This window comes from Scyliorhinus canicula, chromosome 1 (genome assembly GCF_902713615.1).
Source record: "Scyliorhinus canicula chromosome 1, sScyCan1.1, whole genome shotgun sequence".
NCBI lineage: Eukaryota > Metazoa > Chordata > Chondrichthyes > Carcharhiniformes > Scyliorhinidae > Scyliorhinus > Scyliorhinus canicula.
Window position 1 is genome coordinate 39,105,168 of NC_052146.1, and position 26,790 is coordinate 39,131,957.

At 45.5% G+C, this 26,790-nt stretch overlaps 1 protein-coding gene across 5 annotated transcripts in view; it reads right to left on the minus strand.

The window, feature by feature from the left end:
* The window catches only part of sh2b3 (SH2B adaptor protein 3), a 242,067-nt gene that overhangs the window by 46,845 nt on the left and 168,432 nt on the right, over window positions 1-26,790 (minus strand). For all 5 annotated transcript variants that reach the window (XM_038787557.1, XM_038787581.1, XM_038787483.1 and 2 more), the window contains exons 4-5: window positions 24,363-24,454; window positions 4,795-4,889 (exon numbers count right to left, since the gene is read on the minus strand). In XM_038787557.1, the coding sequence (XP_038643485.1) occupies window positions 4,795-4,889; window positions 24,363-24,454 (187 nt within the window). The remainder of the gene's footprint in view (window positions 1-4,794; window positions 4,890-24,362; window positions 24,455-26,790) is intronic.

Genomic DNA, 26,790 nt, shown 5'->3' on the forward strand with positions numbered 1-26,790 from the left:
TTCCCTCATACTCCAATTTCTCCGTCTATTATTTTTTTGCTATCTTTTACGGGTGTCAAAACCTTTCCCAATCTTCTCATCTTTGGAGGATTGTACGTCTTTTGTTTTAAATTGATACTCCCTTAGTTAGTCATGGATGATGCATCTGTCTTGTTGAGCTCTCAGAGTTATGAAATATCTCATTAAATGTCTGTCACTGCTTCTCTACCGTCTTACCTTTTAACCTATCTTCACAGTCCATTTCAGCTAACTCTCTCTTTATATCTGTCAAATAGCCTTTACTTAATTTTAATACACTAGTATTAGACCCATGTTTCTCATCCTCAAACATCCTGTGAAATTCGATCATGTTATGATCACTCTTAACTAGAGGACCCATTGCTAGGAGGTCATTAATCAATTCTTACTCGTTTCATCTTATTACAAGGTCTAAAATAGCCTAGTGGGTCCCAGAACATATTGCTGTAAGAAATTGTCCTGAATACACCATTAACTTATCCTCCAAGGTACCTTTGGCAATTTGATTTGTCCAAAATTTGTCAGTATGTCAGGGTCAGACTGAAAACTGGCATGTATCTCTCCGGATGCACAGCTGAGTTTTCACTCTAGTTTTCTGGTACTCAGGGCACAGAGGGGATATGAACAAAGAACAAAGAGAATTACAGCACAGGAACAGGACCTTCGGCCCTCCAAGCCTGTGCCAACCATACTGCCAGTCTAACCTATAACCTTCTACACTTCCCGGTTCTGTATCCCTCTATTATCATCCTATTATTATTCATATTATTATTCATGTATTTGTCAAGACTTACTCGTTTCAATTCGCTAAGCGCTAAACATCGCTATCATACCTGCTTCCAGCACCTCCTCCGGCAGCGAGTTCCAGGCACCCACTACCCTTTGTGTAAAAAGCATCACTCACACATCTCCTCTAAACTTTGTCCCTCGTACCTTAAACCTGTGTCTCGTAGTAATTGACTCTTCCACCCTGGGAAAAAGCTTGGTGTGTGGTTTGTACCGTCACTCTGGTGGGGTATGATAGAGCCAGCAAGACCAGCTCCACAGAGATTTGTACGCTGTCTTTAAAGAGCGCCCCGATCTGCGCAGAAATTAACCCCCCCCCTCCCCACAGACACAGAGGACCCTCCCATGCATCACGGTGACCTCTCCCCTCACCATGCAAGCATTGGGACACTCCCCCCACCCCTGCCCAACACGCAGGAATCGGGGCAACCCCCCTTCACAGGCATCGAGAGATCTATCCCCACCATCAAAAGGCATTGGGACATCCCCACCCCTTCTCCCCACAAGGATCAAGGAACCCCCCCCCCGACACACACACGCAGGTATCGGGGCACCCCCACCCCTCACAGGCACGGGGCACCTCCTTCCCCGCCCCATCCCCTCGTAGCATCAGGGCAAACGCCACCCCGCCCTTTCAAAATCATCAGCGACCCCCGCCCCCATTCACAGGTATCTGCCAGCTTCCCCTTCACAGGCATGGGCCCCCTGCCCCCCCCCCCCACCACCACCCTTGCAGCATGGGAATCCCCCACCCCTGGGATTTGGGTACATCCCACTCTTAAGAGCATGAGCCCCCCCAACCCCTCCCAGAGGTAACATCTCCCCCCGCCCCCTCCTCAGAATTTGCTCCCTTCCCTCCTCACAGGCATCTGCCACCCCCCCCCCCCCCCTTGCAGGCACCGGGCACAACCGCCCCACCACGCTTAAGGGGAACCTCCCCAATGAGGCACCCAGAGGGACCACCCCAGAAGTGCCATGTTGGCACTGCCCAGCCATGGCCCTCACTACCTGGGTGCTATACTTACCTGTGCTTTCCCCGTGCAGCCATCACGATTGGTTTTCGTTTTTGAAAACCAGTCGTGGTTTGTGACGTCACGCCAGCTGGGTAGGACGATATATTGAGGAGAGAAATAGTGGCGTTAAGCCCTATAAAGGTGCTAAAATTTATTATAAAACATGCTAATTAGGCTCGCGCCCTTCCTGGGCAAGAACCTGATCGTGCCATTGCAGGATGGCTAGAAAGATCACGTTCGGCAATCTCGCCGGCGTGAATCCTGTTTCTGGCCTCTCGCGAGATTTAGCAATCATCACGGGATTTCCGCCTATGGCTTGTGCTGCCTCTAAAACGCGACATTTTCTCTGTCTGCACAGAGGAAGATCGGTCTCCTTATTGGTCTACAGTGTTGGTCTCCCTATTTAAGGAAAGATGTAAATTCATTGGAAGCAGTTGAGAGAAGCTTCACTAAACTAATACATGGAATGGGTGGGTTGTCCTCTGAGGAAAGGTTGGAGACTTGTATCTACTGGAGTTTAGAAGAATAAGAGGCGATTTGATTGAAACTTTTAAGATCCTGAGCAGCCTTGACAAGGTGGGTGTGGAGAGGATGTTTCCTCTTGTGGGACAATCTAGAACTAGGGGGGTCACTCTTTAAAAATTAGGGGTCGCCCATTTAGGACAGAGATGAGGAGAATTGTTTTCTCTCAGAGGATAGTGAGTCTTTGGAACTATTTTCCTCAAAAGACAATAGAAGCAGAGTCCTTTAATATTTTTAAGGCAGAACTACGTACATTCTTGATAAGGAAGGAGATGAAAGGTTATCGGAGGTGGTAGGAGGTTACCATGCCATGGCAGATCAGCCATGATTTTATTTAATGGTAGCGAAAGATTGAAGGGCTGAGTGGCGAACTCCTGATCCTAATGCACATGTTGATATGTAAGGTACAAAATTGGAGTATAAAATTCAAAAAGCCTCCGAGGAATACTGGGGAACCAGGGGATTAGCCAAAATAAGGAATTGAAATAAATTAATATCAGTAAAAATGTAGGACTGAAGAAATTAATGGGACCAAAGATGATAAATTCCCTGAACCTAACGATCTACATCCCAGAGTGTTGAAAGTCCATAAGCGGATCATTCAGGAGTCTGGTAACGGTGGGAAAGAAGCTGCTTTTGAATCTGTTAGTGTGTGTTCTCAAACTTTTGTATCTCTTCCCGATGGAAGAGGTTGGAAGAGAGAATAACCCAGGTGAGAGGGGTCTTTGATTGTGCTGCCCGCTTTCCCAAAGGCAGCGGGAGGTGTAGACAGAGTCATTGGATGGGAGGTGGTTTCACGTGATGGACTAGGCTGCCTTCACAACTCTGTAGTTTCTTATAGTCTTGGGCTGAGCGGGGCCACTTTCGGCCCCTCCTCCCCCTTTCCTTTTCTCTCTTCTAATGGAATTTCCCTGTCTCTAGCAGCCATCCATATATACCCGAGATCCTCCCTTCCCTGCGGAGGCTCAGTCATTGAGTGTATTAAAGACAGAGATTGATAGATTTCCAGATAGTAAATACATCAAGGAATAGAATAATAACAATAATACTTATTGTCACAAGTAGGCTTCAATGAAGTTACTGTGAAAAGCCCCTGGTCGCCACATTCCGGCGCCTGTTCGGGGAGGCCGATATGGGAATTGAATCCGCACTGCTGGTCTTGTTCCGCATTACAAGCCAACTGTTTAGCCCACTGTGCTAAACCAGCCCCTATGGGGATAGTGCAGGAAAATGAAGTGAAGGCAGATAATCAGCCATGATCTAGTTGAATGACCTATTCATATTTCCCTATGAAACAAACACTTGTTTAAGTGCTGTTCTATAAGGACTGAAACATAATGTATTATTATGTTGATAATGTACAGTGTTACACCACTTCAACACTACAATGTCCAGTTGATAAAAATACTGGATGAATCAATGCAACGGTCAATTAAGAATCTGCATTCAGGCTTATGTATTTTATATTGCCAGAAAGTTTGAATATTTCTTCTTTAAAAGTAAAAGGTGTACTAGAATTATGCATTAAACGGTGTTTGATACCTTCATTTTAAAAATGAATTCTCCAGGGCTTACACATTGCTGGCAATGTCAATACTTATTACCTATCCCTCCTGGTTGCCCTGACAACTGAACGGATTGTTAGTCAACCTCAGTGAGCAATTAAGAGTTAACCACATTAGTGTGGGACAGGAAATGCACACAATAAATTTAGATGTGTCTATGTTTCATTTCTATTTCTAAAGTTCCGCAGCAGCTTTTGAAAGCACTTACAAATATAAATAAATAAATAATTCAACTGTGAAGATTAAATTGACAGACTAAACCAACTCTCTGGAGGTGGCAAGTGACTAAGATTATTCGCTTGTGGTTTTAAGCAGTCTGAGCAATCCTTCAGACCAGCAGAATGAAGAGGTGGATATACGAGGCTGTTTGTAGGTGCCCGACATGCTCAAAGATAATCGCCCCAGGAATTTTGCTGGCCCCAGGAATTGCCCAGCCCTGTCCTGCGAAACACATTGTGCCCGAGCATTGGGCATTACACAACATTCAATAATTGTTTTCAATTTGCATCAAAGATTAGCAGGAAGATAAAGTGATTTGCAGCACATTATATCCATCCTCTTCAAAGACGGGAGAGAAAGTTGGCAGAGAGCAAAAGAAGAGACTATAATTTAAGGAAGATATGAAGTTAATTAATATAACATTGAAGTAACATTGTTGGACGGGCTGACACGCAATTCTGCCCACTTAGATTTCTGAGAGGTATCACTAGACTATCGAAGCAACAGCAGATGAGGAAAGTGTAGGTGGGTGGATAAACATCATTGCCTCAGAGCAGACTGGGAACTTGGGTTTACACTGGTGTTTCGAAAATACCTCAACATTTAAATGCCATCTTCTGTAGCCATTGAATGATACCATCTGAGAAAATATATACAAAACTGCCAGTTACCTTGGTGTATAGAATCTGAGCTTTCATCAACAGAGACTGTCTGCATACTGTTGGAGTGAGGAGTAGTGAGCAGTTCCACATCAGCTCCATCAGACCTGCAATCAAACAAGAAGAAACATTTCACTCTGTCTTAACTTACTCCAGAAACAGTGCAATGCATGGAGTCTGTAAAGTGTCCAAAAACCGGAAGGATTCCTGTAAATGGCCCTTTGGATCAAATAGAAGGTGGCGTCATACAACATTTCATGATTATCATGTTTTTCAGAGTTGTCATAATCCGTATTGTCATTGACCAACAGGGTTGTACTTTTCCTTTTGCTAAATGTACATGAAAATAAGCCAGCTCAAATAAATGAGCAATTGTTTCCCAGAGTTTGACTCAGAACCTTCTCCAATCAATGTCAAAAAAATCACAAGCAAAACACAATGCATTTTACGTTGAACTACCTGATAAGATCTTAAGATCACTTGTATAAATAGCAGACAGACATTTCAAGAGTATAACCACTTACTGCGCTCAGTTTTATTATCCCCGAGAACAAATATCATGTCAGTGAGCTTTCCTTTAAATCTGTATACTAAAGGCTTCTTAAATGTTAGGTGGCCTCTGCCTCCACCACCCTAGCAGGCAGCAAATTCCAAACTCCCACCACCCTCTGGTAAAAATGTTTTCCCTCACATCCCCTCTAATCTTCCTGCTGCCAGCTTCCTCCTTCTTTAAGTTCAGTCACTACCCTGCCGCATGAAGAGAGGTTGGATAGGCTTGGGTTGTTTTCGCTGGAGTAGCGAAGGGGCGACCTGATTGAGGTGTATAAGATTATGAGGGGCATGGACAGGGAGCAGCTGTTCCCTGTAGTTGAAGGGTCAGTTACGAGGGGGACACATGTTCAAGATGAGGGGTGGGAGGTTTAGGTGGGATTTGAGGAGAAGCCTGTTTACCCAGAGGGTGGTGACGGTTTGGAACGTACTGCCTCGGAGGGTGGTAGAGTCGAGTTGCCTCACGTCCTTTAAAAAGTGCCTGGATGAGCACTTGGCACAGCTTAACATTCAAGGCTATGGGCCGAGTGCTGGCAAATGGGATTAGGTAAACAGGTCAGGTATTTTTCATGTGTCAGTGCAGACTTGATGGGCTGAATGGCCTCTTCGGCACTGTATTATTCTTCTGTTGTAGATTCCTCTCTTGTAGATTCTTCTCCTGGGTGCATTTTAAGAATTCCGCTCCCTCTAAACCTTTAATACTATGGTTCCCTAGTTAATATTGGGGAAGTTGAAATCCCTCACTATCACTACCCTATTACTTTTACACTTCTTTGAAATTTGCCTACACATCTGCTCTTCTATTTCTCTCGGACTGCTTGGGGGCCTATAGAACACTCCCACCAATGTGATTACTCCTTTTTGGTTTCTAAATTCTACCCATATAGCCTCAGTGGAAGATCCTTCTAAGATGTCTTCCCTCCTTACTGCTGTAATTGATTCCTGATCAAGATTGTGACAACCCCTCCTCTTTTACTTCCTCCCCTGTCTCGCCTGAAGATTCTGTATCCTGGAATATTGAGCTGCCCCTCTCTCAACCATATCTCAGTGACAGCAGTGACAGCAATGACATCGGCCGGGATTCTCCCCTACCCGGCGGGGCTGGGGGTCCCGGCATATTGGAGTGGCGTAAACCACTCCAGCGTCGGGTCTCCCCAAAGGTGCAGAATTCTCCGCACCTTTAGGGGCCAAGCCCTCACATTGAGGGGCTAGGCCCGCGCCGGAGTGGTTGCCGGGAACGGCTGGGGCCGAAAGGCCTTCGCCGGCCGGCGGAAGTCCGCGCATGCGGCGGTGGGTCAGCGGCTGCTGACGTCATACCGGCGCATGCGAAGGGGAGGGGTTCTCTTCCGTCCCTGCCATGGTGAAGGCCATGGCGGGGCGGAAGAAAAAGAGTGCCCCCATGGCACAGGCCCGCTGGCGATCGGTGGGCCCCGATCGCGGGCCAAGCCACCGTGGGGGCATCCCCGGGGTCAGATCGCCCCGTGCCCACCACCAAGACCCCGGAGCCTGCCCACACCGCCAATCCCTCCGGCACCAGAGGTGTTTTGATTCCTGCCGGCAGGAGAGTCCTGTCAGCGGCAGGACTGCGGCCCATCACGGGCCGGGGAATCGCCGCAGGGGACCCGCCGACCGGCGCGGCGCAATTCCCGCCGATTCCCGGGTGGCAGAGAATTCGGGCCACAGCGGGGGCGGGATCTACGCTGGTCCCTGGCAATTCTCCGACCCCCCGTGGGGTCGGAGAATTACGTCCATCATGTCCCCAAGTTTTAATTTGTGCCCTTAATTCATCTGCCTCGTTCGTCAGACTCCTCGTATTAAAATAAATACCATCCAAACTTGGCAAACTCCCTGGTGACGTAACTGGTCTAGACATTCTATGCCTTCCTGACTCACTTAATGTCTCCCCTATTGATGGGGGGGAATCAGTTCTACGTTACAGAGATGCTGGGGATGAACCTAAACAAAAAACACTGTATCTCTTTCCAGACCTGCTGCACAATGGAACAGTCCAGAATGAGGTAGGGAACGATCTCTTCCCCACCACAGTTACCTCAGGGGCAGTGTGGTGCAGAGCTGGTGAGGCTCCGAGTGTGCAGGGAGGATCAGACTGGGAGGGCCTATTTCACCACTAGCCAAGGTACTCCTTTTGCTTGTTTGAGACTTCTGACAATGGAGCATTTTGCCAAGTGACTTTGACAGTGTGCTCGGGGAACCATCTCTTTTTCCCATAGGTTCTCATGGATATTCCTAATAGACATCTGGTCAATGGAGTTTTTCTGCACAAACATTTCCACAGGGGACAGGTGGTGTGGCACAGTCCAATGAATGGAGCATTCTGTGGCAAAATGGGCAAGCCTATCATTACTGCTGTTTGTCCCTTCTCCTCCTCTTGCTGCCTTCCATATGAAAGCATGACTGGTGATTAAATCCTTCCTGTCTCTATAGTATTGCATTGCCGGTGGAAGCTGTTCTGCAATAGGTTAGCAATCCTGGTGCTCTAAAATCTGCCAAGCTAACTCTGCATGGTGAATCCAACCGTCTCAGTGGGAAAAGACAAATGAGCACATGCAGTTTTCCTTTTTGTGGTGCATGAATTGTAACTGGAAAGGAACCTTACAGGTCAGGAAGGGGCAGCAGTGGTAAACCTGAGCTGTCCATCCAGCCCGTAGTGGGTGAAGACGGTGGATTGCCCTCAGCTGGAGCTGTGTCGGGAGGATGCACCTTGAGACCGTCCTCTGTGCCACCTCATTGACACTGCAGTACTGCTATCAAAGGCAGAGCTGCTGTCAGCTCAGCACAGTCATATAAAGTGGACAGTACCGGCACTCTCCCCACTTTAAATGTTTCTTACCCACAAAGTAACAGAAGCCAGCTCTTTTACTAGATTTCTACTCACAAACCTTAATCCATTGATTAGTTATGAAGAGGAAATGAATACATTAAAAAGTAACTTTATTAGATTATAGACAGGCTTAAATAAAGGCTTTAATTGTCAGAGCAACAAAAAAAAATCCCGAATTAAAGTTTCACTTACACCCATCAGCGTAAGAGTGTCAGTACGGAATGATCAGACAGAAACCTATCTAGAAATTTCTACTTTAAAAGAGATAGATAAACCATGAGGCTGTTTAGCTCAGGGCTAAATCGCTGGCTTTTAAAGCAGACCAAGGCAGACCAGCAGCACGGTTCAATTCCCGTACCAGCCTCCCTGAACAGGTGCCGGAATGTGGCGACTAGGGGCTTTTCACAATAACTTCATTTGAAGCCTACTTGTGACAATAAGCGATTTTCATTTCATTTCCTGCCCGCTACTGATGAACAAATGCATTGAAAATTCAATGCATTGTAGCTCATTACCGATTGGATGTCTGAATTATTACTACATCTCAGTGGTAAGCTGCCAAAATAAATACTGAACTTTACCAGCTCACGTCACACTGGAAAGCGATTCTGTAGTTCAATACGCTATGAACATGTGAAATAAGGCTTGGAAAAAGGAGAAGGCATTCAGGATATGGGTTACAGGCAATCTGTGCGTCAGTGGGGTCTGAGCCAAGTCAAGCTATCATCAGTTTTCACAGAGCCAGTCAGGAAATGTGCATCTAATTCATGGAAACATAAGGAAAGTGGCTGAGAGAAGACTTGAGTGCAGAGTTCTGCAAATCACACCATGATTAATTGCTGACACAGTTCTCGGTATTTGAATAACAGGAAAAGCCTCTCACTGAGGCAATCAGGAGGCCCAGATGATATACAAACCCTGCAGGCTAACATGTGCTTCCTGAGTTTCCTGCGTTAGAGGCAGCTATTGTCACTATCGATTGAGATAACTGCAAAAAAAAAAATCTTTTTTGTTGTTATTCCTTTCCTTCGCTTCGAACTTCCAGTTCCAGATTTAAACATTGGACACTTTTTTTAAAATGACAAAAACAAAGGGTGCACTCTTTTTTAAATTATTGTTATTTCAAGTTATTCATGGTTGACATGACATGGTTGAAGTTAACACTGGTCTGTAGCTAAACAGTGAAATACACAAGTCATTAAAGGTGTGAGTTCATTCAGTCATGGAAATAGCTGAAATGGGGCAATCAGTTAACTCACTGAAATGGGACGGTGTCCTTTTAACAGTCTATTTCTGGGTCAATCCCTCAGTTTAGTTTCAAAAATCACAATTTTAAGCAATGACAATAAATTTCCACATTCTCAGACCCTCTCCATGGATCACCGTCTTGATATGGCAGAAAGGCCTGTACATCCTGATGATCCCTTGAATGATTGTGTGGACAATGACTCCACCCCAAGGTCCTCATGTTAAACAAAGTCACATGTCAACTTCTACCAGGGTCCATTTGCCAAGTCCTATGGCGGTGGAGAATTGGCGATGAGGACAAGGCTGTAAACCTGGGAGACCCTAGTAAAGGATCAGGAGACATCTGCATGAAGATAGTTGGACCTGTGTTGGGACAGAGGTGTCCTTGGGCAGCAGCATCTGTGACTGAGCAATCATCCTCAAGGTACCCTTTGCTCACCCCACATGGGGAGGGGACTGGAAAGGGGCCCTAAAAGTAGGCTGCCCGACTTTTTCCTTGCGGGATTTTGCAACTTGGAATGTTAGAACACTCATGGATAATCTCAAAATTGACCATCCAAAAAGAACAGCAATTGTATCAGGTGAGCTATCAAGACTTCAAATTAACATTGCTACCCTCATTGAGACTAGCCTTCCTAGGGAGGGGAATCTGAAGAAACATGTGGTGGGGCAGGGTACACTTCTATTGGAATGGAAAGGCTGGCAGGGACCCTCATGTCCACGGAGTTGGTTTTGCCACCTAGGTGCTTCTTGGCTGCACTTCCAGAACTTCCCGACTGCATAAAGGAAAGACTATAATCAACCATTCTCCCCAGAGTGTCCTTGCCATGGACTACTTAAGAGCAAAAAAAAAAACCCAGCATCTAAATTGGAAACAAATATTAATAAATAAATCAGTCTTTTCAAAACTTGCCAGTGAAAGTAATGGGCGGCAGGAGATCCTGGGAATTTCAGGTTAAACAAAGAGACACAGCAAGCCAACATCAAATGCAAAGTACTACAACAACAACTTACATTTAAGCAGTCTTATGTATAGAAAAACTACCCAAGGGGCTTCATTACGATCAAAGGAAAATTCACGTGAAGCCTAGAAAGGAGATAGTTCCCACTGCAGGGTCGAAGAGGTCAGTTTTATGGAGGGTCTGAAGGGAAGAGAGGAGCAGAGATTATTAGGAAGGAATCTGAGACCAATGATTCAATAAATGATTGAAGATCCAGAGGTTATGGATTTAGGTTAAGATCAGTCACAATCTCAATTATTTGCAGAACAGGCTAGAGGGGCTGAACGGCCTGTTTCTATGTTCCCAGACAGTAGAAGGACTGGAGAAGCTAACACAGAAAGTGAGTGTCAATCACAGAGGGATTTGAAAATTTTAAATGAGATGCACTGCTGGACAAGCAAGCACAGGGATAATGTGTGAGCGGGATTTGATGCAAGTAATGATGCAGGTTTGGGATGAGCTCAAGGGTGTGATTTAGCAGACCTGATTTGGTGTCCGCTGCGTGGCGTATTTAGCGGGGATCACTGCCAGGCACAATCCCTGGCAGTGCCAACCTGGCACTGACACCCTGGCAATGCCAAGGTGCCTTGGTGCCAGAGGGAGAGTCAGGGTGCCCTCCCCACCCTGTCCTCAACCACCCAGGGGTTTCCAATGGCTGGGGAGATGCTCCCACCTGCTGTTACAACTGGTCCACAATGGTTTGTGTGGACCAGTACTAAGTGGGGTCCTGGCGAAGTCTCGCAGGCGCAGTTGTTGAGTCTTGGGCGTCGTGTGAATCCGACGAATGGTAGCACAAGTGGATAGCAATGTGGCTTCACAGCGCCAGGGTCCCAGGTTCGATTCCCCGCTGGGTCACTTTCTGTGCGGAGTCTGAATGTTCTCCCCGTGTCTGCGTGGGTTTCCTCCGGGTGCTCCGGTTTCCTCCCACAGTCCAAAGATGTGCAGGGTAGGTGGATTGGCCAGGATAAATTGCCCTTAAAACCAAAAAGATTAGGAGGGGTTATTGGGTTATGGGGATAGGGTGGAAGTGAGGGCTTAAGCGGATCGGTGCAGACACCATGGGCCAAATGGCCTCTTTCTGCACTGTATGTTCTTTGAATGTATATGTAAATGAGCTGTTTGGCTCATTAGGTATATTGATTTGGATCCCGCCCAGTGAGGGCGACATCCAGATTGCAAAGTCTCGTGAGATTCTATTGAATCTGCGAGACGTTTAGAGCATCGCAAATCTTGTGGGATTCAATAGTCTCATCCCAACAAGGTCGCTGAATCGCGCTCCAAGTTTCTGGAAGATGGAGGGGAAGGGGGATGGTCAGGAGAGGATTGGAAAAGGCAAGTCTGGGGATAACAAAAACATGCTGGAGGGTTTCAGCAGTAGATGAGGCAGCAGTGAAGATGGACACGGAGATTCCGTAGGCAGTTTATGTAATGAGGAGGTTATGGTGTCTGAAGCTCTGCTTGAAGTGGAATATCATTTTTGTGAACAGTCTGGTTCAGCCTGAGACGGTGGCCAAAAAGGGGAACTGAATCGGTGACAGGAAAATATAGGCTATGGCAGGGGATCGAGAAGAATAATTTTGGACTTTGGGATGCTTAACTGGAGAAAATTGTGACTCATTCCCAACCGGCTGATAGACGATCAGCCTGACTACAGAAGATAGTAGAGGAATCAAGAAAAGTGGTGGTGAGGTAGAGCTCAGTAGTCCGTGGAATCAGTAGTCCGCAGGTCATCAGAGATGGCATCAAAGAAGCAGCATCGAGGTGAGAAATTTAAATGGACAAGAATAGATCCATAGGCGTGACTCAAGATATAAAGGTGTGAGGATAGGAAGAGAAGTTCCTGCAAGAGGTATCTGGCTACAACTGGAGAGGTAAGAGTGAAACTAAGCAAGAGCATTTCCACTCATTTGGAGAATGAAGGAGAGGTGTTGGAGCAAGTCGGCAAGGTGGGACTGATGAAGGCTGCAGAGACACTGTGAAGGGCAAGGAGGCATTGTGTCCCTTGCTAACGGTCACGGGATGTCATTTGTGACTTTGACTAGAGTTGTTTCAGTATTTGCTCCAATTCAGTAGCTCAATGCAATGTGCTGAGCTTGGGAGAAAAAATGTACTTGATTTATATATTGGATGTATTCAACAACTGGACATGTAACCGCACTGCTCAGTATGAGATAGTATCTCATAGACACAACAAGCTCTTGGGTTGAATCCCAAATTTGTGCTGCTCTCAGCAGGGGTTACATTAGGTGATTTACATTTAGACTTGGAAATAGAAAAAGAGCAAAAAGGCTGATTTTCTGGTTCTGATCACTCTCCAATGACCCTTCCTGGATAGCATGCATCATATACTGGCATTGAGTGAGGAGAACATCAAGCCTGACTGGGCTATACACCACTTACCGTTTAGACCCATACATCGACCATGGTCTTAGAGTGACACGCTGGAGTACCAGAGAACATGTGGAACAATAATAGAGCAGAAAGATTGAACAAAATAGGGTGCAGGGAAGATATGAGTATTTTCCCTGTGGAAACTCAAGGTCAAGGTTGTTGAAGAGCATTCTCTCTCTCAGTTTCCAACTGATGATCTCCCATCCAAGCTGTATTGTTTCTAATTTGAGAGAGGTTAAGATGCCTAGAACTCGTGTGTTGGTGCTTAGTCAGACATACGCTGCAGGCATCACCTCCCAGCAGTTTGCATGGATTGTCTCTCTCAACCACAGAGAAATGGAGTCTGTTGTTTAAGCACATCTAGAGAATCATTTTGAGTAATTCCCCAGGTAAACATTTCTTCTATTTCAACTTTCTGAAATTTACTTATTTTGTCCAACTCATTCTTTAAATTTGGAGTTGGCTTTTTCACTACCCCGCTTAGTTTTTGCATCATTTGCAATTGTAACCACTTCTATATCCACTTCTAAATTTACGTAAGTTCAAAATGGTTGTATTCCCAACAAATGCTGAAGAATTACAATCAGTAATTCCCCTACTCTGAAATAATTCCTCTAAAGAGTACTCATTTCCTACTGTTCAGTCAGTTTCTTCTCCATTCCTGATGCTTACGCTGAACCACAGTTTTGAACTGAATAAATAACACTTGATGTGAAATTTTATCAAAACACTTATTGGAATTCAAGGTACAACACATCACAGGGCATTACATGGTCTACTTGGGTTGCCTGAACATCCTTTTTGAATATGAGCAATTTATCACCGATTCACTATAAGACAAAGTATACTGTATTTTGTTATTGTACAGAACTTTGTTTAGGCCTCAGTTTGAACACTGTGCTCAGTTTTGGACTGATCAGATGATGGGTGATATTGGGTGATCAAAAGGGTGCAAAAGAAGTCCATCATTTGCAGCAATTTAGTTACTACAACAGGTTATAAAGGACTCTAAAAGTCAAAGCAGTATAAACTGGCGGCTTGTATGGTTAACTCAATTAAGATTCTGGTACCCAAGCCTTCAGCTTCGGCCTTAAGCTCTGGAATTCCTTACATAAACCTATCCACCTCTCGCTCCTTAATAAAGCTCCTTAAAGCTTTTAACTTTTTGACCATGCTTTCCTTGTCACCTAATCTCATATCTCCTTATGGGACTAAGTATCACATTATGTTCAATTATGCTCTGGTAAAGTACCTTGGGATGTTTTATTACGTTAAAAGAGCTATACATCGTTGCTGTAAATAGGTTAGTGTGGACCGAGGTCAAAATCTCAAGTTACACAAGGACAGTCGAGGCTGGATATTAAGAAATGGTTCTTTTCCTGGAGAACAGTGAATTGGCTGAAATATGTGGAGAACTTTTATTCACTGATTTACTTCTGGTGAGAACTGGACTTGTCTCTGGTGAGGAGGTGGCATTGTACAGCAGGGAAATTTCCCCCACCAGCTGCCGAGGGTTTTATTTTTGCATCTTCCAGGAGTTTACATGGAGCGGGATTTACCGACCACACCGGGATCTACCAGGCCCGATGCTGTCAGCAAGCTTTCCCACTGACTGCCTCCCTCGTCGCTGGGAACCCAGTGCGTCGGCGTGGGGCCGGAATTTCCCGTCAGCATGAACAGCCGGTAAATCCCGCCCATGGCTTTTGGGTGGAGTGGGGTCTGGGCATATTTTGATGTCTGAGGCATTGCAGTTGTGGGGGTGTGGTGAATGTAACGTAGTAATTCACACTGTATTTACCAATACCATTGTAAGCGCAGTAGCGTTATCTGACCACTAGGGGGAGTAGCTCTGGGAATGCTCAGGAGTTTGTACAGGGCTCCACCCTTGGCTCCGCACATGACTCCTCCCCCTTGACTGCTGTATAAATAACCGTGTCCAGAGCCAGCCTGCAGTTCATCGAGAGTTCAACGGGTAACAGGCTGGCTCTGTAGTAAGTAGATTAAAACCACTGTTCATATCTTAAAGCACGTGTCTCGTGAATTGATGGTTCCATCAGGGGGACAGGTTGGATAGACCAATGTCTCTTTTCCTGTCTCACATTGCTGGCGAACCTGTTTTCGGTTCACTGTTACCTCCTCGGTGTTTGCCGACTCCTTGAGCCACAAGAAGTGGTGTCCACTGGGTGTTTGCCAGTGCAAGTGCAGGATTAATAACTGGTGATGTTCAGAGCAGTGAAAAATCTCATGATTTACATTAGTTATTTTGCAGCTTTACATCATTCACTGACAACAATATTTGGAAAGGCAACCCAGTGAAGTTTTTTTTTAAAATACTGATCATCCGACAAATAGACACAAGTTGCCAAAATATGTCAAGTTGTACCATTTGTACCTATAAATGCGCAAAGATCAAGTCCCACAATTTGCATTTGTTTTACAGTTAAACTGTGGTAATGTATTAACTACACACAAAACCTGCCAGTTTGCTTTGGACCTTTAAATAATAGGAGTTGATAAGAAGTAGACACTACTTGAATCAAGTGCCCATTTATCCAATCTTCAATAATCTGCTGTTGTAAAATAAACAGAAGGACCTTGCTATTAGGCGTCATTTTGAATCACAACGTTTCACCCGTGCAATGCATCACCAGCTTCCTGTTACAGACAGCAGTCTAAATGTCCCACTGAAGTGCAGTCACTTGGATTCAATTGTGATGAGAACTGCATGAAATACATTGCATGACCCTTCCACTGAGGAACTGATTTCCCTTAACTCATTCCACATTATACTGTGGCCATTTTGCCCTAAATAGAAACCATGATTCACAACAACCACTTCCTCCAAAGCCGACCCAGCGAATCATTCCGATACAAATGACCATTTTTACGCATGAACTCAGACAGTGAGAGTCAGTGAGGATTTATAAAAATAATATATGAAAGATTTCATAGATAGCACACAATACAACTCTGAGATGGTTCGAACATGGTACATTTGTGGTGCTAAAAACACAAAAAATCAGAGAAAAAGAAAAACAAACAATAACAGCTAAATCCAACCCCTCCCCCATAACACCCCCTAGTCCCACAACCAAACCCTACCTCCCCCGCCCCCTAACAGCTAATGGCAATTAACTCTGTGAAGTACGAGATAAATGGCTGCCACCTCAGGTAGAATCCCTCACGGTGCACTTGATCTTTTCCAGATATTAAAAGTCTGTAAGTCACCCAACCAGGCCGAGGCACTGGGTGGAATGGAACCGCTCCAACCCAGTAGAACTTACTTTTGGGCTATCAGTGAAGCAAAGACAAGAGCATCCACTTTCACCCCTGTCCCCAGTCCCGGCGAGTCAGATACCCCAAACATGGCCACCAACAGACAAGGCTCCATGTTAAGAACTGCTCACATGGTGCTAAACAAGGAGATCCAAAAGCTAACCACCTTTGGGCATGACCAGAGCATGTGGGTGTGATTGGTAGGCCCACAAGAGCAACGTCACATCTGTCCTCCACTTCAGCAAAAAGAAAACATGCATCCTAGTTTTGGTTAGATGAGCTCGATGAACCACTTTGAGCTGAATCAGTGAGCCATGCTCAAGAGGAGGTGGAAATGACCCTACAAAAGGCCTCATTCCACACATCCTCATCTAGGATGGGTCCCAACTCCTCCCATTTAGTCTTCACCCAATCATGCGGCGTAGATTCTGATCAGATGTCCACTCATAGATATTGGAGATCTACCCCCATTACCAATAGTAATATTTCCTCCAACAGGGAGGAAATATTACAGGAAACAGGTTAGGGCAGCACGGTAGCATTGTGGATAGCACAATTGCTTCACAACTCCAGGGTCCCAGGTTCGATTCCGGCTTGGGTCACTGAATGTGCGGAGTCTGCACATCCTCCCCGTGTGTGCGTGGGTTTCCTCCGGGTGCTCCGGTTTCCTCCCACAGTCCAAAGATGTGCAGGTTAGGTGGATTGGCCATGCTAAATTGCCCTTAGTGTCCAAAATTGCCCTTAGTGTTGGGTGGGCTTACTGGGTTATGGGGATAGGGTGGAGGTGTTGACCTTGGGTAGGGTGCTCTTTCCAGGAGCCGGTGCAGACTCGATGGGCCGAATGGCCTCCTTATGCACTGTAAATTCTATGATAATCTATGAGAGTCGGCGGTGCTAAGGGGAAAGCCCCACAAATTAAGTCGCTCAATTGAAAGTATCGGAATAGGTGTGCCCCTGGTAGTTGGAATTTTGATGAAAACGCCTCCATAAACAGGTCTGTAGGGCATTCTAGCCTCTTCCCTTACCATACCTTAAAAGTCAAATCCAAATCCGATGGTGCAAACAATGGCAATAATGACATGCCGCTCAGCTTGTAATGTTGTCTGAGCCGCCTCTGTAACCTCAAAGTAGAAATCAGCACCAGGTTCGAGATATACTTCGCTGGAGAGAATGGGAGCGGCACTGGATCCCACAGGCTGATCCCGTACACAAACTTGCCTCTATCCTTCCCCATATGGAATCCGATTCCCTACAACCACCCAACACCTTCTCCACATTGGCAGCCCAGCATGAGAAAATTGGGTAGTGCCAAGCCTTCTGACAGCCGGTCCCTCTAGAGGTATACCCTGCGAATTCTTGGTGCCTCACCAGCCTATATGAAGGAATTCACTAACTTATTCACCTTTGCAAAGAACGATTTAGTAAGAAAAATAGGGAGGCATTGAAACAAAAATAAAGGAACCTCGGCAGAACATTCATCTCGATCATCTGGACTCTACCTACCAGGGACACCAGGAGGCTACCCCAGCTCTTCAAATCGGATCCCACCCTACCCAACAGACATGTAAAGTTTAACATGAAGCCTATGCCAATCATCTGCCACATAGGAGATAGCCTATGCTTCTTTCTCTCGCTTCCTCCCCACCCACCCCGGACCCCATATATCACCCTCCATCTCCGGAAGACCTCGGAACACCTCAGTGCTTTCACCAAGAGTTCTATTGCCAGGGCAAAAAGGAGCGGTGACAATGGGCACCCTTGCCTTGTACCACTGTTCAGTGGGAAGCATCCCGACCTTGTCACATTAGTGCGCACACTCGCCATGTGGGCCTTATACAGAAGCCGCACCCATGAAATGAACTTCTGCCCAAATCCAAACTTCCCAAGCACCTCAATCAGGTGCTCCCAATCCACCCGGTCAAATGCATTCTCTGCATCCATAGATATGATCACTTGTGGCTCAGAGGTCAAAGGAGACGAGAGGACATGTTCAGAACCCCAGTATATTAGCTGACAGTTGCCATCCCATCACATATCCTGTCTGGTCTTCTGCAACTATACCAGGGACATATGGCTCCAGACGCAAAGCCAGCATCTTAGCCAATATTTTGGCATCCACATTCAGCTGTGAAATAGGCCTATGAGAACCACACTCCATGGGGTCCTTACCTTTCTTTAGGACGAGGGAGATGGAGGCCTGCGAAAGTGCATCAGGCAGGGACCCTCAAGTTAAAGTGTTGTTTTTTTTTAACAAACAATTTTATTGAGGTAGTTTTTTGGCATTGGAAACAGTTACAAACATCAACAGAAAGAAAGCAAAAAAGGCAAAAATGTGCAAACATCCACGTACATTCAATACTTCAGTCGTAACATACTGCACAAGCCCGCTCCTCTCCCACCAGTACTACCTGCCAATTTATAAGTTAAAGTATTGTTGAACATATGTACCATTAACCAGCTGGTCTGAAAATATTTTGTAAAACTCAACGGGATCCCCCTCATAGCCCGGAGCCTTACCCGTCTGCATCAACCCAATTGCCCTCAGCACCTCCTTCGAGCCTAGTGGGGCCTCCAACTCCCCCCTACTCTCTCCTCCTACTTTCAGGAAGGGTAATCTGTCTAGAAACCCCACCATGCCCGACACCACCTCCAGAGGCTCAGACCTATAAAGATCCCTATAGAAAGCCTCAAATTCCGCATTGATTTCCCTCAGTGTGGTCACTAAACTGCCTCTCGAGTTCCTGACCTGTACAACCTCCCAGGAGGCCGCCTGCCACATCAGCTGGTGAGCCAACAGATGGCCTGTCTTCTCCCCATGCTGATACATTACACCCCTCACGCGTCGCAGTGTCTCACAGCCTTTCCGGTGGATACCACCAGGACACTGGAAAGGACAACAGCATTGCCCTACACAAGGATCAACTATTCCTCAAAAGAAAAAGGGTCCTATAAACCATACAGCATAGAGAATCCCCCATCACCCCCACAGGAACAGAGAAAAAGGAGAACACTGGCGGAGGACGGCAGGGCCGGATGAAGCGAGGGGCAACACCGGCCCAAAACCCACTCGAGGGTTGCCCTCCGGAAGTGCCTCACTGGCACGAACGGAGGCCTACTTACGTATATATAGATATATCATATCCTGTGTAAATAACGGCAAAATATACTCTGTGCAAAAATCCAATAAAAAACATTAAAAAAAAAGAATATCCTCACCATCTCCTTTGGCCTGCAATCCTCAAGACACTGCAAAGAAATCCCCCATAAAACACCTTTTGTTTAATTGGACACTAGTGCATGTTTGTTACAGTCCTCCACCTCCTCAGGGGTCTCAAAATAAAAGTCCTTAGCCTCGTGTGAGACCTGCAATCTTGCCATATACACCAATCCAAATCGAACTTCCTTTCTGTAGAGAGCCGCCTTCACCTCGCCTGCTCTGCCTCACAAGTCTTGATACATCCTTATCAGAATTTCTTTCCATTTTGTGTCGTGGTGCTCCTTGGCCCACTGCAGGGCCTTCTCCTTATCGCCAAAACTATGGAACGGAATGATCAACGCACAAGGTGGCTCATTTGGTCTCACGGCTTCTTCCTGAGTGTCCGCTGAGCCCCCCGCTTTCAACCTTTTATTTTGTCGGTAAGGATTTTAACCAATGGAAGTACAAAGTCCAACTGTGTTCCCAATGAATATCCAAATACAAACAGGAATCTCCAGGTAGTCAACAAGGGCAGGAGGATAGGCTGATCTCTCTTGTCCAAGGAGGCTGATCTGACCGATTATAGTCTTCTCACTACTGCCCTGTGTGTGTGAGATCACAGATCTCAGCACAGGGCAGGGTTGAAATCAGTAATTACTTGGTCATGGACCTCCTAATCACACCCTTATCTTAATTAAGTAGACCTAATTCTGAGAAACCAGGACCTGAGAAGCTGCCTCAATTCCTTGACCTACCCGTCCCCAACACAAGCACAATCAGGAAACCCAGGTATATCAAAGCACCGTGAAACCAAACATCCACAGGCACTGTTAGGTATGAAAATAAATGCAAATTCTCAGGATTCAATACAAAAATGGCGTACTTCTACTACTGGAGTCTGTGTTTATTCTTCTCATAAAAAGGCATTCGCTCTCAATTTTCACTGTAAACATTTAGAGTTGCTAAAAAGAGATCCTTGACATTTTGCAATAAAGTATATTTATAATTCTTATGAGAGCATAAGAAATAGGGGTAGACATACATCCCTTCAATAAAATCATAGCTGATCATCCACTTTCCCACTCTATCCCCATGTCCCTTGGTGTCCAAAATCTTTTCACTACTTTTCAATCTAATCAAGTTTTACAATAAGCTACCACTTTAATAAATAGGAAGGGGCAGCACGGAGGCACAGTGGTTAGCACTGCTGCCTCACGGCACTGAGGACCCAGGTTCGATCCCGGCTCTGGGTCACTGTCCATGTGGAGTTTGCACATTCTCCCCGTGTCTGCGTGGGTTTCACCCCCACAACCCAAAGATGTGCAGGGCAGGTGGATTGGCCACACTAAATTGCCCCTTAATTGGAAAAAATGAATTGGGTACTCTGAATTTATTTTTTAAAAAGACACAAACATAAATAGGAGACTCAACAATGTTACCTTTTTTTCCAATTAATTTTTACGGGATGTGGGCTTCGCTGGCTAGGCCAGCAATTATTGCTAATCACTAATTATCTTGAGAAGGTGGTAGTGAGCTGCCTTTGTGAACCGCGGCAGTCCATATAGTGTGGGTACACCCACTGTGCTGTTAGTGAGGGAGTTCCAGGATTTGACTAAGTGACAGTGAAGGAACGGCGATATACTTGCAAATGAGGGTGGTGGGTAACTTGGAGGGGTACATCCAGGTGGTGGTGGTGGTGTTCTCATGCATCTGCTGCTCTTGTCCTTCTAGATGGTAGTGGTCGTGGGTTTGGAAGGTGCTGCCTAAGGAGCCTTGGTGAGTTCCTGCAGTGCATCTTGTAGATGGTACACACTGCTGCCACAGTGTGTCGGTGGGGGAGGGAGTGGGTGTTTGTGGAAGGGATGCCAATCAAGTTGGCTGCTTTGTCAACATTTGATCCAAATATTACAGCAAACAATGACTGCTTGACTTGACCATTACTTAAATTATATAGGTCACAATTCACCCAATGGTAAATTCAGAGCAAGAACGCGAAATTATCTCCCCAGTAGGTTAATAATGATTAACGGAACTAGACTATAAACAGCAGAAAGCTCCAGGTTTGATTTTCAGTTATCTGATTTCAGATGGGTCCTACTAGATAGTGGCCATCAGGTACGAACAGAATCAGGTCAGCTGTGATAAATCACCTTCACAACTAAATATCCTATCAGAACACACCAGCTAGATTCACCAATAAAGAATGGCCACTTGGGTGAGATAGCAGGGACTGTGGGTGTCCTCTAAAGTCAATGCCTTCAAGAAAAAGGGAAAAAAATAAAGTAAATCTATCTCGGTTCTATTTGTAGCTGCATAGAGCGTCTGACCCAGTTTTATGTGTTGCCTCCGGGTGCAAACAGCAATACAATGTCAAGCTTTTCACCAGTCTAAGGACAGACTCTGCTTTCCACTTACCTTCATTATTTCTGTTAAAACATTGATACTGGAAGGTTAGTTTCTGCTGGAGATTTCACAGGATTTAGGCAAATTAAACTCCAAATTTTTGTGAGAAAGGTGAAGTAATGAAATGTGCAGCTCCAAGCCTTTGTCACATAACAAATGTTGTGGTTATAGCTTTTATCACTGAGTAATGCTGTGGTTCTTCGCCTTGCTGGTCGACATGATCTATTTTCAAAACCCTCAAAATGTATCATATGGGATCTCCTTGCTAGCTGGTAGACTAAAGATTGAAGTAAGCCTTGGTACTTTCAATGCCGAGGAACACGTACAACAATACTGTCCTCAAATGATACAGCAAATCCAAAATTTGGCACCAAACACCATCAAGACAACAGTGGGGGTGAACTATCATGTTGGTCCTGTGGGCTATACTGTTTCAAAGCTATGGTTGAGGTTGATATATGTTGCCAGGGTATTGAAATGAAAATAACCTTGTACCTGGCCTGTACTATATATGAAACACAGATTGAATTAACGCCGTCACTTTATTCAAACTGGATATACTGTATTCTCCAATTGCAAAATTTCACTACTCAACTGACAGGTACAAGTGCCAGGCACAACCATATAAGATGTGGAAATTCATTAATTTTCAACTTAAAAAGTGAAACGAGAATGTGAAAGTTCAGAATATGAAGAAAAGCCATCAATACAAAAAGAAAAGCTGCTAAAAAAGGAGAAAATATAGCTCATTTACTTCTCAGTATTTGTCTAATGCTGTGCATTCAAAAGACAATAAAGGTAAAGCGAAAGAAAAGCTTAAATGGCTGGTAGGTTACCCCTTGTTCAAATAGTTCCCATGTTTCACAAAAGAATGTACTGGTTCTTTTTTATATTCCCCTTTTAATTCCCCAACTAAAAATTTTTCCATGCCGTCCGCCCGCCCACCCACGTCCTACTAACAACCTATACAGAGCCTCGATTGTAGTTCAAAGATGCTCAAAGGAGCATTACGGGGCCAACTTGATTAGGTCAGGTGACCAAAAACTCAGTCAAAGAGGTAGGCTATGAGGTGCATCTGTAAAGCAACAGAGAGGCAGTGAGGTTTAGGGAGGGAACTTCAGAGTTTATCATCTAGATGGTGGAAGGCACAATTGCCAATGGTGCAATGTGGAAAATCGTGGATGTTCAAGAGGCCAGAATTGGAGCAGGCCGCAGAGATTTCGGATGGCTTTAGGGCTGGAAGAGGTTACAGAGGTGGAGAGAGGGCGAGGTCGTGGAGGGATCTGCACACAAGGATATTAAGTTTCAAATCAAAGTTTCGCTGGACCAGAAGCCAATGTATGTCGGCAAGCAGCAAATGACAGGTGAGCAGGGCTTGGTACAACGTAGAGTATAGGTGGCAAAGTTTTGGATAGGTTCATGCTTTTGGAGGGTGGATGGTGGGTGGCAAAGCCAGAAGAGTATTGGAATAGTTGAGGTGAGAGATGACAAGAGCATGGATGAGAGTTTTAGCAGCAGATGGGCTGAGGCAGAGGTGGAAATAAGAAACTTTGTTGCATGGCAATCTTGACATCAGCCTCAGTCTTGTCGCCTCTTCCATGGTGCCAGGTCACTTTATTAATTGGAAATGTTAACCTTGATACCATGGACATGATTCAGAGCTGACCCAAAGCCTATGCTACTCAAACATATTTATTTTTATTTTAACAAACCAAAACAATCTTGTTGACATTTGAAACGCTCTGTCCATTGGGTCTATCCACCATGTGATGTGATGACCATCAACATCCTTTTGAAGGATTGAAAGTCATGTTGTAACACAGCAGTGTATGGTAACAAACATGCAACAGATATCTGATTTACAAAACAGGGATACTGACTTACACAATTGCAAATACATGAGCACAGTCAAAGGTTGTCTGTAATAGATTTAAACCTGAAACAAATTAGAACTTGATAAAGATTTTCTTATTTCCAGTTTTGTCAGCAGTTTCCAAAAGAAGGGCACTTGAGGACATCCCATGGACTTTGTTGAGACACTATATAATTTATTTATTTCCTTTCTCTTATCAGAAATACATATCTACAAATTGTACTATTTCCTATGCTGAAGCCAAAGAAGACCTGAAAAGGGAATCCAGAATCTCTTGGTTACTGTTTTTAAAAAAAACACTGAGGAACACCAAGGTAATAAGACGCAAACAAAGTTGGAGTCTTGTTTTGTGCAGATAAATTGCTTCTCTGCAAATCTTATTGACGGTGCCACATGAAAATTCTTCCAATGTATATCACTCACTGCCTTGAGCCTTCTTACTACTACAATGTCTGACTGAGTTTCCAATTTAAACGCTTTCTCACTCTCCATTCATGCTTCTGTATAATGTGCTAGAACAGATAGTGAATCAGGACGTGGCTGAAACCAAGCAAGAGGCAGAGATGAGCTCAAGGCAATGCGTTAATTAAGCCCTTTGGAATTGATTTCATGTCCCACTGACAAGATGAATGAAGGTGAAAAAGTAATTTATCACATAGAACATTGTGTGCCAGAAATCCGATTTTAAACATCTATGTCCGTGTAATTGTTCAGTTTTCATGATGGTACCAGGATGTACATTACAGTGTGTGAAATTTCACCATTCACATGCTAATAAAAGAGAAAAGAATTGAGTCTTACCATGCATTTATACATTCTCTAATATCTGTTGTCCATAAATTCAATTGCTGATCATTGACAGCTTCAAAAATAACTTCGAGGAAACTGTTGATCTGATTCAGGGGAAATAAATGAGAAATATCATGATTCAACAAATAGTTTCAACGCAGGATAAAAGAGCAAAAAATGTAATCTTGCTTCCTCAGCTGAGACTCCACGGTCCATTTCACCTCAAAGTCACTTCCGTGACATTTCTGAAAATTATTGCTTTGACAATATTACTTTTGTAGATAAACAATTTGCTTTCAGAAGGCTTTTGACAAGGTCCCACGTAAGAGGTTAGCATGTGGCGGGTAGTGTACTGAGATGGACAGAAAACTGCTTGGCAGACAAACAGAGTAGGAATAAAGGGGTCTTTTCCAAATGGCAGGCAGCGACTAGTGGAGTACTGCAGGGAACGGTGCTAGGACCCCAGCTATTCACAATATATATTAATGATTTAGATGAAGGAACTAAATGTAATGTCTCCAAATTTGCAGATGACACAAAGTTGGGTGGGAGGGTGAGCTGTGAGGAGGATTCAGAGATGCTTCAGTGTGATTTGGACAAGTTGAGTGAGTGGGCAGATGCATGACATGCAATATAATGTGGATCTATGTTATTTACTTTGGTAGCAAAAACAGAAGGGCAGATCATTATCTGAATGGCTATAAATTAAGAGAGGGGAATGTGTAGCGAGACCTGGGAGTCCTCATACGCCAGTCACTGAACGTAAACATGCAGATACAGTAGGCGGTAAAGAAGGCATATGGTATGTTGGCCTTCATAATGAGAGGATTCGAGTACAGGAGCAGGGATGTCTCGGGACACCATTTCTACATGGCGCCCCTGCTCCCGTCCCCCTCGACACAACCCCCGGAACCCCCAACATACCAACTCACTTGGGCGGTCCTCATCACGCACGTGCCCCCCCCTACACACACACACACACACCCACCTCATACTGGGATACTAAATTATTGCTCATTTATTTTCTGTTCTAATAAAGGTAACTGGGACAGATAGCAAGATTTACACAATATAACTATAATCAGTAACCTCTCCACCTTCCTGCCCACATGCACCTTTACCCACCCCAGAGGGTAGGCAGACAACTTGCCCCAAGGCCTCGGCCAATGCTGTTCTGTTAGAAGCTGCTGTAATCTACATTAATAGGGTTGTCAACTGTGATTATGCATATTTCTGAGGGTTTCATTTCATGCTTTACCCAATGGTTCAGCCATTAGGCAGCCAGCACATCCATTGTGCCGTACTGTCTTCCTATACCAAATGGAAAGCAAATAGATTAATTAGCCAATTAGATGATGCTCAAATGTTGTGCTAATATCCTCCGCAACCCCCCCACCAGCCCCAACCCCTTCCCACTCCAATATTCAATATTCCTATCTGGTAAAGAGAAATATTTCAAATAAATGACAAAAATAAAATGTATTTTTAAATGTCACAATGGAATTTCTCCAGGGTTGCACACAGCAATGACCTGGAGATTGATCTTCAATTCCTGGAGACTTAAGGTCAATCCAGAAGGGCTGGAAAGTCTATTCATTAGAGCAGATTAGGATGACTGCCTTGTGGCAGATCACCTTGGGGCGGGATTCTCTCAGCCCGGGGGCCAGGCCAAGAATCCCCGCAACCCACGCGAATTGCGCCACGCCGCCCCGACGCCAGCACGTGATTCTCCACAGAGCGGAGAATCGGCGCCATTGACACTAGCGTGGTTGGCCCGCCGCCGGTCGGAGATCGCTCTACGCGGCCCCCCACCGATTCTCGGCCCGGGATGGGACGAGCGACCGCCGTGAACACGGCGAGTCCCGCCGCCGCCGTCCACATCTACTCTCAGCCGTCGGGACCTCGGTGTGGAAGGGTCGGGGGGTGGCCTGTGGGGAGGTAGGAGGGTCCGACCCCGGGTGGGGCATCCGATGTGGCCTGGCCCACGATTGGGGCCCACTGATCGGCGGGCCATCCTCTCTGGCTGGGGGCCTCGCTTCCTCCGCGCGGCCCCTATAGTCCTGCGGCATGTTGCGTGGGCTGGCGCGTTGAAGGAAGCCACTGCAGATGTGCCCGTTGGTGCCGCGCCACTGTGCTTGCGTGGATCCCGGGGCGCCCAGTTCGCGCCGGGGCCAGCAGCTGGAGCGGCGTGAGCCACTCCTGTGCTGTGCTGGCCCCCTGTACGGGCCAGAATTAGCCGTCGGGTCAGCCCATTCACGTCGTCGTAAAACGCGACGGTGTTTACGACACTGTGGACACTCTGCCGCGAGATTAGGGAATCCTGCCCCGGATCTCTCTCCTAATACCATCACGCGGTGAAACAAGATATCCCACTGCATGCATAACTGTGAATGCAAGCATGCATCCAACCATCCATGCCTCAGCATGTCAAAGCACCAAA